Here is a 12247-nt window from a genome sequence, read left to right as displayed (position 1 = left end):
AGTATAGCGAGTAGCACTTAATGCTGCTTCAGGAAGTAAATCCTGCCCAGATCGAAGATTAAACATAACCTGTACTCTAGTATAGCGAGTAGCACTTAGTGCTGCTTCAAGGAATAACGATTCTGCCCAGATCGAAGATTAAACATAACCTATACTCTAGTATAGCGAGTAGCACTCAGTGCTGCTTCAGGGAGTAACGATCCTGCCCAGGTCGAAGATTAAACATAACCTATACTCTCGTATAGCGAGTAGCACTTAGTGCTGCTTCAGGGAGTAACGACTCTGCGCAGATCGCGAGTTTCGGGCCCAGCTGGCTCCGGTTGTCAGTACCCGGTTAGGACCCCGTACTAGGGAAACGATTATGTCAGCGGCAGCGGGCTGAGGGATGCTATCTCGGAGCGTTTGGTAAGTTAGTCATGGATGGTCAGAGTTAGCATACTGGCAAGCTGAAGAATCATTTTGATCAATAGCTGGCAGTAACTATTTCAGTTAGCGAAATACTGCATCTGATAGTGTCACTATAAAAATACCCACTAACAACACGCCCGGCCAGCGCGTTAGTGAAGGGCCAAAATCCCATCAGAGCATGGAAAGTGAAACAAACAGAAGCTGTAGTGCTCAAGGCCAGATGGAGCATTCTTCAAATGGAAGAATGCAAGTTCCGTTTCATGACGTCTCTGGTCTAAATCCAACTGGAAGATCACAAGCCGATAAAGGAACTTGCATGTCTTCCATGTATATTTGTACTTTCAATGTAAGAAGTTTAGCATAAAATGATGACCTTGAAAGATTACTGGAAGATATTAAAGAAATTAAATGGGACATCTTGGGTCTAAGTGAAAGTAAAAGAATTGGAGAAGGACCAGTAGAAACGAAAGGAGTATGGATATATGAGGTGGGGAAGAGACAGAACAAGATTCACAAGCGAAAGATGTAGCCTTTGTCATTCATCCAAAAAATGAAAGACAATATTAGATGATTTCATACACAATCGAACAGAGTGTTATCCCTAGATATAAATCTAGGCGGAAAGGAAGCAATGACAGTAATCCAAGTTTATGCCCCAACATCTGACTATAATGATGGTGATGAGATAGAGAAATGCTATGATGATGATGTTGAAAAGGTACTGAGAGAAAGCAAAGCAAATTACAAAGTAGTCATAGTTGATTTCAAAGCCAAAATATGAATTAAAGGAATCAACGAACCGTTTCAAAGTATAGGAAAATATGGTATAGGTCAAAGAAACAACAGAGGAGAAAGACTTATTGACTTTGCAGAAAAAGAACAGTTAGTAATACGAAACACTCTGTTTGAGAAACGAAAAAAGATATTGGACATGGAAAAGCCCAAATGGAAACATAAAAACTAAGTCGACTTTATACTGGTGAACAAAAAAGAAATAATGGAAAATTGTGAAGTCATAACCAAGGCAGACATAGGAAGTGATCACAAAATGGTGAGAACAAGAATTAAGATAAATGAAAGATTGGTGAGACTTAAAACTATTCGACAGAAGAAAGCTTTCAAGATCAATATTAATCATCTAAATGAAAATAAAAGAGATTTTGAGTTAAGATCTGGATAACTTTTGTGAACAACTAAATCAAATTTTAATCGAAGAAACAGAGAAATCAACAGGTTTTGAAAACAAACTTTAAACAAAGATGAGGAGTATGAGTTTATAAAGAAAATGGATGGCAGGAGAAAGGAATTAAGATGAATAGAGAGGAAGACCATAAGAGAAAAAGTTGAATATGCTGAGTTAGCTAAGATAATAAGGAAGAAAAGATCGAAAAACTATTAAAAGCTGCTAGAGGACCTAAGAGTAACAATAGAGGGGTTGTAAACAGGAAAATATGCTCAATAAAAAACAAAGAAGGAACCACCACAAATGATAGAACAGAAATAGTTGAGATATGTGCAGATTTTTCCATAGATTGATATACACCAACTATTAAAGATGAAACAGGAACAGAAATTAATTTTGAGAACAACAAAGCAGAAGTACCTAAAATTTTAGTCTCGAAAGTGGAGAATGCATTAGCTGAGATGAAGAGAAGAAAAGCTCCATGAAACGATATGATCACCAATGGTATTTTGAAATCAGGTGGGGCTGAAACATTAAGGTAGATAACAAAATTGTTAAACAAAGTATGGAGTCAAAAAAAGATACAAAAGAAGTGGAAAAGAGGCCAATATCATCATTTTACACAAGAAAGGGGACAAGCAAGATATAAAGAATAACCGCCCCATAAGCCTATTATCTCACTTATATAAACTATTCACAAGTACTACAAAAAAGGATTGGAAATAATTTTGGACGAACACCAACCAAGAGAACAAGCAGGCTTTAGGAAAAATTATTCAACAACAGATCATTTACATGCAATTAACCAATAATCAAATAAATACAACTTACCTTTAAGTGTGGCATTAAAAGATTAGGAAAAAGCATTGGACTCTGTAAAACACTGCGCAATATTAAATGCTTTAGCTACAATATGCGTCAATCTAACGTACATCGAAATCTTAAGAAATATTCACACATATGCAACAGCAAAAATACATCTTGATAAGGAGGTATCATCAGTGATAAAGACAGAGAGTAGAGTGAGACAGGGTGCTCCAATATCTCCGAAACTGTTTACAGCAACTTTGCAAGAAGTATTCAGGCAAACTGAGCTGGAGAATGAAGGTATAAAAATAGATGGTGAGAATTAACAGATCTAAGGTTTGCAGATGATGTAGCTCTCTTTACAAATTCAACAAAACAGATGGAAGCCCTATTAAATAGTTTTAATGATAATAGCAACAAAGCAAGATTAAAAATACATTAGGGAAAAACCAAATACATGACCAACTATCATGACACAGATACTTTTAAAGTTGAAAATGAAGAAATAAAGTGTCAGAGTACAAATATTTAGGACAAACCCTCAAAATGGAAAACATAACAAGGGAATAAATTATGGTAAGAATAAAGGTAACATGGCGATATTTTGGAATGTATAAAGAAATTCTAGCTGATTAAGATATTCCCATTACTTTGAAGAAAAAGATCATGGATCAATGTGTACTACCAACCTTAACATATGGCTGCCAAACATGGGCACTAACAAAAGAGAGATAAGGAAAAAAGATAGAAACCACACAAAGAGCTATAGAAAGAAAAGTTCTTCATATAACACTACAAGACAGATAAGAAAAACAACAAATATCATAGACCCCTCCATCTTCTCTCTTGTCCTCCCTTAGATCTTTTCCTTATCCTAGGTTGCCATTCCATTGTTCTTAATGTCCACCTATTATCAAAATACATTGCTACATGCCCAGCCCATTTCCATTTAGTTCTTAGAATGAACCTTATTGCAGTATGTAGTTCTCAGTCATCCCTCGTTGTATGTAGTTCTCAGTCATCCCTCGTTGGATGTAGTTCTCCGTCAGACTAGTCCAGTATTTCCTATTCTTAGCATACCGTGCCATCTGATTCCTGCTTTTGCCACTATATCGAACGAAGGATGACTGCAGCTTAGATAGAGAGATAGATATTCTCGTCATATAACCTATACTCTCGTCATGAATAAAAGTTTCATCTAAATTTTGGTTGAGACAAGTCTTCAATGGTCTTTTTTGTGAATGTGATATATTTGCCCACTAACATGATAACCTTTGTCCTTTTAGTTTTTGAAATCTATTTCATCCTGAGTGATTACAAGCAAATCTCAAAACGTGAAAAAAACAAAAAACATTGACAATATGCATGTACATAAGTTACCAAATAACTTACTGCACAACCTTCCCCAACTTTTTTGTTCTGGAATGTAAATTGTAGACGTGTTAAAGTAGATCTTGGGGAAACACGGATTATTACACTAAACTACAAAGAAAGGACTGGATTGATATAATCCGATTTCCTATTACAGTTACAGATAGAATAATCATCAGACCAATAAAAATTAACTAGAATGAACGAAGGTGAGAACAGATATTTGTGTGAATGTGACTAACAAATGAAACACAGCTTTAATTCTTGATATTAAGTCCATTTTATAACAGTTCAGAAATGACAGCTGACAAAAATTAAAACCAACGCAAATAATGGATAGTATTCATAATGTCATTGGTATGAAAACCAGCATAAAAACAAAGAGATGCTAAAAGAATGTGACATAATTATCTGGGTTCCACAGTAACGGTCTCGAGTAAGGCTAGAACTTCTATTTTTGATTGTCGTGTCACACACACACACATCCATATATATAAAGGCTTATTGGTTCCTGGGGCTTTACATGAAGGGATACTAGAAATTTGTCAAAAACTGAAATATAGGAATGATACAATTAGACAAAAATAAATTCGTTGGCAATAAATAATATATTCTAAAAGTTCAAAAATTATGAAGTAATTAACATTAACTGCATTTAATTTATTATAAGTATTTAACTTGCATCATCGTTACTTAAGATGTAGTTATATAATTTACATAAATATCGGAACCAGTTGCAAGCCTCAAAAATATATATATTTTGAAATATCTTTCTTGTTAAAATATTTAAATTTTCATAATAAAGGTTTTACTTTAATATTTATTATTGAATCAACCATACTATGGTCTAATACTTTTCGAATCAAAAAGAGTTCCAGTAAAAGAGCAAAATAGAAATATCGATGCTCATCAATTTAGAAGTTTGTTAAAATAATGTATTGCACTTTATGGGCATCGGCTTGAAAATATAGCGTCAACCACTGACCGTATGAACAAAGGTATCATCTTGCGGTTAACTTCACCTTTTGCAGTTAAACAAGTAAATGACCGCTGATGTCAGCGATCGTAGTCTGCAGGCCGATCGCGGAAAGCTTCTCCAGCACCAATGTTACTAACAGAAGAAAAAGTTAGAAGCCAGACACTAACCGAAGTACATAAACAGACACTATTCTTGTGAACAGATACTTTGTTTTATTTGTCTACTTGTGTTTGCTTGTTTTCCTTAACTAGTCTTGTTCAATTTATTATAAACTTAACAGTCCTGCAGAAACGTTTGGCTACCTGTTGAATATCAGTGTATCTGAATACAACATAATTTATTTACATAAGGAATAGTAACATTTGCATTTATCTCGCATAATCAATAGTAACATTTGCAATTTTAGGAAATAGACTCCAATACATAGTAATTACAATTCATTATGTTTGTGACAAACACATTCAATGCAACCAACTAAATTGTTTGTTTTGTTTGTTTTGAATTTCGCGCAAAGCTACACGAGGGCTATCTGCGCTAGCCGTCCTAATTTAGCAGTGTAAGACTAGAGGGAAGGCAGCTAGTCATCACCACCCACCGCCAACTCTTGGGCTACTCTTTTACCAACGAATAGTGGGATTGACCGTCACATTATAACGCCCCCATGGCTGAAAGAGCGAGCATGTTTGGTGTGACGGGGATTCGCAACCAACTAAAATCACTCCATTTAAACCAATACATTCTCTAACATAACATACACGATATTCATTTTAAATAAAACCTGCAGAAATCTGCATTAATTACCGTCTCTCGGTAACTTTTTGAACTTACATTGCCGATATCTGGGGTTCGATGCCACGCAGTAACAAAGCGCAAATAGTCTATTGTATAGATTTGTGCTAAAAACTAAAACAATGGTCGTATTAGTATCGTTTTTTAAATGGAATTTATAAAACTTCCAACACATTTCATTCACAGAATAGATGATTAGCAATAATCCCATTCCGATTCCAAACTAGATATAGTTTATTTCATTCCATTCCGATTCCAAACTAGATATAGTTTATTTCATTCCATTCCGATTCTAAACTAGATATAGTTTATTTCATTCCATTCCGATTCTAAACTAGATATGGTTTATTTCATTCCGTTCCGATTCCAAACTAGATATAGTTTATTTCATTCCATTCCGATTACAATCTAGATATAGTTTATTTCATTCCATTCCGATTCCAAACTAGGTATAGTTTATTTCATTCCATTCCGATTCCAAACTAGATATAGTTTATTTCATTTCTGTCACATGAGCAGAGGATCTATTAACTTTAAAACCCACTAAATGATTTTGAAATCAATGTGTCATAAAATGCGTGGTAATTACAATACTTTTATATCAAATAATTGATAAATCCTCCATATATATCTACCAAACAATATAAATTCATTTTTATTCCATAAATACAGAGTCCGTCACATTTATATCACATAATACGTGGAATGTATAATATTTCTAGATGAAAGTTAGTGCATGTATGTTGCACACGAAATAGAACACATTATATACATTGCTTTTTTATACTACATGAAATTCCTACCATTACCATAACTCACTATACTATTACTATTAGATGACTGATAACAACTTATATAGAATTTACTATATTTCTGTCGCATAATAGAATTTAATACCGAAATCCCAACCACAATAAAATATTATTATGGATAGAACATTAATATATGTATGCTAGATACCGAATGGGAAAAATATATTTTGTAACTAGATCGCCGTTTTTAGACGGTGATGATATAGGAATAGATTCTAAAGTACAAAATATTTAAAGCTACACAACCTTTTACCAGGTTAACCCGGTATTATGCAGTTTACGTAATAGCATACATTTCATCTTATGATGCCAAGTTAACATGGTGAAATGTTGTGTAGTTTTATAAAACTATTTACTGTGATGTTATTCGTAAATAACAGTTCTATAGTTTGTCACATGACAAAGTTATTCTTCAAATTAATATTTAGTAGTTATCAGTTTGTTCTTTGATTCAGTCTTGTTTGGAACAGGCAGAGTTAAAGATGAATATGTGTACAGAACAGGTGTGTTTTATACAACGATGATTGAATATGTATACAGAACAGGTGTGTTTTATAGAACTATACTTTTGTAAAGTTGAAGTGAAGAATCTTAATACTTTCCAAGGTTTCAGTTTTTGTTTTCTGTACGTAAATAACGGAGAATTTAAGCTTATACTTAAATAGGATAGTTTGAACTACATTATAGTCATACCACGAATATCAAATTTTCCAGTTGTCTATTAACTGCATTTATCAACTTGTTTAATGAGAAATAAGCTGCCCGAAAAATAAATAGCGTATAAATCTTAAGAATGCAAAGTTGCTTGAAACCATTAATTGAAATAAGTTCACTGGAACCCACGAACAAAAAAATATTATAAAAGTGATCTTTCCAAATCCTAGTGATTAAGGTTACATTAATGTTCTAGTGTACATTGGCCCATTGTCTAAATTGTTTTATTGAAACTTTACTGCAATAAGTAAGAAATCGGAATAATAACTTCTTTAATGAAAATTATTATTTATATTTTGTCATGCAATTCGAACAAACTTAGTTAAAAAGATATGCATTATAGCATGGCTACCCGGCTCGACGCCGCTCACTTGTGGATGACGCCAAGTTCGAGACGCTGAAGAACAAGGAAGCCAAGCAGACCTGGCTTCAAGAACAACGCAGTGTTTCACAAGATGAGGATCTCTCAGAGGAAGAGGTAAACTTTGCCTTACTACCAAGTTACATAGCGTTGTTAACTTCTGTGGCCACAGTTGCAAGAACATAGTAATCTAATTATTACTGATTCTGAAAAGTTATGAAAATATTAATGCCTTATAAGAGCTATTTGCTCCTCCTCCATTTTGTTCTCACACCACTGTTTATGTACGAGTTAATATATATTTTCATTAACACTAGATTATGAATGTGTGTGTTAACTTTTGCGGTAAAATACGAGATGAAAGAGGAGAAGCGAGTATATAGTAGACGTAGTAGTACTGTGTAGATGTTAATAATGACAGAAATTCTAGTGAGTACTATCGGCCGTTTTAGTTGAAGCTGGATCGTGGCCTAACTCGAGAAACGTCTTTAAACAATCAAAACAGAGATATTGTAATGGTCATCCTCTTGTTGATTTGGCGGAAAATGACTATTTTTAATAATAATTTCTTAGCCACTTATGATCAACAAGTCTGACGGGATCTGAATTATTGATTTACGGTATTGATAGTTTTAGTGTGAAAATAATAGACTGTTTTATGTAAAAGAAACACACAATAATATTTTTTTTCTCAAACTACTACTTTATTAAAAGTAACCAAAGGCAGAGAAAGGAATACTTTTAAATTAACACGTATATTATTTCCGTTAAAATGCTAAAACTGCCTTATTACTAGTAACGTAGTTAGACACGACAAAACTAAAAGGGAGATTACAGAGGTACTAATAGGTTATGAGGGCTCCTGGGCCCTTTAAGAAATATTTTCCTTTGAAGCAGTTTCTCAATATAAAGATACACTAGTATTTCACAGAAATGTCCAAGACTAAAGTGAACTACGGGGGATCCCTATTTGTTAAGTAAATAACGACGACACAGTGTCACTGCGTCACCGTCGCGTCGCTACTCAACTCATTTTACATAGATTCTGATTTACATTTTATCATACCTGAACTCCAGTGCATACCAAGCTTCTTATAATATCAAAATTACCCATGTCAACAAGAAAATACAGAGCTTTAATAACACTATTGCCATCTAGTGGTGTATATTTACGCTACGTGGATATATTATTTCGTCACTTTGATCACCTTGGCTACTTAAATTTGTAAAAAATTAAATATTTACCGTTTATTTTTTCTTTAACTACAGAGTGTATAAATTCCCAGAACCGACTTCTATATAATTAGAGAACCTTTGGTGAAGATGTAGACTAGTATTTGTATCAAGGGACATAAAGCATTCCTTGCCTAATACACCCCCTAAATATTTTCTATGAAAATAAAACCCATGATATTCAGTTTTGTTCTTATTCCCACTCCGAATACCACATAATTTATTTGATTATAATCGCTTTTATAAATATATGAAATTCAAACACATCATAAATATAAGTTTATCAGCAACAAAAACAACAATAAAAAAATCACCGATAAAATGGTATGACAATTTTCGTATCCTAGTCTATATTTAACTTCGAACATGTATGAACACTTATTTGTAGTTTCCAAAGCATCTGCAAGGTGCGGAACTTTTAATAAAAACATATAATATCTAAGTTTATCAGTGTTTTACCTTCTACTGTATGCTCATCTGCTTTGTTTTTAAGCTTAAAAACAAAGCAGATGAGCATACAGTAGAAGGTAAAACACTGATAAACTTAGATATTATATGTTTTTATTAAAAGTTACGCACCTTGCAGATGCTTCTTTTTACGTGTAATGACTTGATTCAGTCCCCTTTTTTATTTCAGGTATTTTTAGTAACTGAATGCCCTGATGAAGAAGCTAATGTACCTAAACAGACCAACATTGTTCTGACACTCAAGACCGGAATCACCGTTCTTCCACGAATTCTGAAAATCATAGAGGTTAGTTAAAAAAGAAAACTCTGAAGCATAAAATACTTCACGCCTACGACTGTGAATTCTCCTTCAGTTAAATAAAAAATAAAATACTACTGAAATTTTTGAACATTTTACAGAGGGAACTGACTGAGATTTGTTTTCCAATATTTGCATAACATTAACTGTGTAGCGAACCAAATGTAGCTACACTACAGCGTGTTGAAATAAAGGAACACGAAAACTGTGAAAATCGTTTTAAGAAAAAACGACCATCTGGTGTCAAATCGAGAAAACACAGAATGTTCTTGCGCACGTAAACCGGTTTGTACTGGGTAAAGAAAAAAATAAATATGTTTAGAGAGAGGTATTTTCTATTATTTTTATCTAAAATTTCTTTTAAATGCTCTGTTAAAAGATTATATTGATGTTCATTTAAAGCGGCATGTTTTGGTGAAACTAAAATCTTGCAATGCTTCAGAATAAGTATAAAGCCATTGCTCTGTATCATAAATGACATAAACTAGATGACTGATCACCAAATTACCGATTTCTTTAAATACCATTCACGACCGGTAGGGTACACCTATTGCACCATATTTGTTTTATGTTGGTTCCTGCTTTCTTTTAGAATTTTCGCGCAAAGCTTCACAAAGGGCTGTCTACGCACTTTGAACTGATAGTTTATAGCGAAGGCAACTAGTCAACATTACTCGCCGACAACTCTTGGAATACTGTTGTCTGACTGAATAGTAGGATTTGGCTGTCGCTATTATAAAGCACCCACGGTACCATAGGGTGGAAGCGTGTGTTACTTACGTATTAGCCCCCCAGTGGCACAGCGGTATGTCTGCGGACTTACAACGCTAGAAATCGGGTTTCGATATCCGTGGTGGGCAGAGCACAGATAGCCCATGGTGTAACTTTGTGCTTAACTTCAAACAAACAAACAATTTTACGTATTATTAGGGACTCTGGAATCAGAAAATAAACAGTTTGGATAAATAGTTTCTTAAAAATATCTACAAAGCGTATGGGTCCATATGGAGTCCGCCGATAATTCTAGGTGGAGTCCCTACATGACGTGGACTATTAGTAAGCAAGTAACGAAAACTTTCACCAAACTAAACAACGGTAAATAAAATAATCGAATATTAGGATAAGAAGATTACTAGTCAGTCAAGTGCCTTTAAATTAATTAAATAGCCAATACTATTTATTTCAAAGTAACGGTGAAGAAGTTACATGTCACCAGAACTTTACCGGAGTAAACGGGTCTCGTGCTTTCTATTTACGGCTTATCCAAATATATTGGTTTCTTTCAGGAACTTAAAGCTCATTAAGCCACAACTGTAGTTCCTAAAGAACCTGTTGCCCCTATCTTGTAAATGCTAGTATCCTGCTAAAAGTTTAATATCCTTCTTGCTGGAGGTAAAGAGCAGGGAGATGCCAAGACAACTGAAAAATAGGATTTATTGATACACATTCAAGTCCCTTTCTTTAAAGGGAGCCTTTATTGAATGAGACAATCATTTTAGTCGATGTTAGATTGCACACAACCTAATATGTATTCAAATACATGATTAGATAATCTAAACTTAGTAGTTAAATTGTACTTTGGATTTAGTATTTAAATATATGCCGATATTTTAGTCAATTTACGATATTTGCCAACAAGACTGATACACACCATTTTCGTTTTCAACATAAATACGTTTTAATATACACACAACAGTACAATTTACAATAACAATTATTACAAATAGTTACTACAAACAATGATTTATATACAAAAGTTTCACAAACTTACAAACAATATAAAGTCTTCTTTCTAGTCTGGAACTTCCTTGATATCTTATCGAGGGTCTACGATGAGCGAGTTAATTACGAGTTGACGGAGATATATTTCACTTAACGGGAAGCTAGCTAGCTTTGTCTCTCACTGATCACACGACGATTTTTCCACCGTTGAAGTTAGGTAATGTTTTCATAAAAAATACTAATGTCCGATGAGAATCCACTGAAGCTAAATGATTTGTAACGTTCGAAATTTACAAATATTCCCAGTCAGATATCTTAAGTTTTCCGATTGATAAGCGTTATAAAAATCACAGTTATAGCTTTCGAAGTTTTATAGCACACTGATTATAGCGAACTAATAATAGACACTTTTTTTGGCGCGTTGGTTATATTTATACCTGTGTGAAAGCGTTCTAGAAATTTCAGTCTTACGTAACAATGCAAGTTACATTTTAAACGTTTACTTACATACATATATTGTTAATTCTTACTCTCGAGAATCTTCTTCAACTTTGGAGAATAGGCGGGAGTTTCGCAATACCTATCTAACAGTACAAGCTATGTATGTTTCCAAATACAAACAACGCTCACATTAAAATAAATACATAACAACAAATTCGTTACAGAGCGAGTAAGAACAAGGGTCTCATCAACTTTCAAAGGGCATGAAGTGGGAGCCCGTCTGGTAGGAGTGTTTTTATCACATATAGTTTTGTTTAAACATATCTGTCATCAGATTTTATCAACTGTGGTAATCTCAAAGGATAATGTCTATCACTAGAAACAAACATGGCTGTCAACTCCTGATGGCTAATAGAAGACGATTGAATAGATCTGAAAAGCGCAATAGATTTTAGTATTTCTAGCCTTACTATGCTAAAAGCATTATTAAAACTGTCATATGGCAGCCGACAATAAGTTCGAAAACAACCTATCTTAGATACAAACAGGAACAAAGTTGTTAGTGGTGCATTGAACGCAAACTGTGGATAAGTATTGTTGCGTCATCGAGGTCACGTGACTGGTGTGGCGCCACCTATTTTCTAGAACTATCCTGTACCTT

At 34.0% G+C, this 12247-nt stretch overlaps 1 protein-coding gene across 1 annotated transcript in view; it reads left to right on the top strand.

The window, feature by feature from the left end:
- The window catches only part of LOC106462240 (tyrosine 3-monooxygenase-like), a 91728-nt gene that overhangs the window by 46407 nt on the left and 33074 nt on the right, over positions 1-12247 (top strand). The window contains exons 2-3 of the mRNA XM_022389436.1: positions 7407-7541; positions 9295-9411. Of these exons, the coding sequence (XP_022245144.1) occupies positions 7407-7541; positions 9295-9411 (252 nt within the window). The remainder of the gene's footprint in view (positions 1-7406; positions 7542-9294; positions 9412-12247) is intronic.

The sequence above is a fragment of the Limulus polyphemus genome, unplaced genomic scaffold (genome assembly GCF_000517525.1).
Source record: "Limulus polyphemus unplaced genomic scaffold, Limulus_polyphemus-2.1.2 Scaffold1124, whole genome shotgun sequence".
NCBI lineage: Eukaryota > Metazoa > Arthropoda > Merostomata > Xiphosura > Limulidae > Limulus > Limulus polyphemus.
The sequence above is the reverse complement of the archived record's forward strand: the minus strand, read 5'-3'. Positions and strand labels throughout refer to the sequence as shown.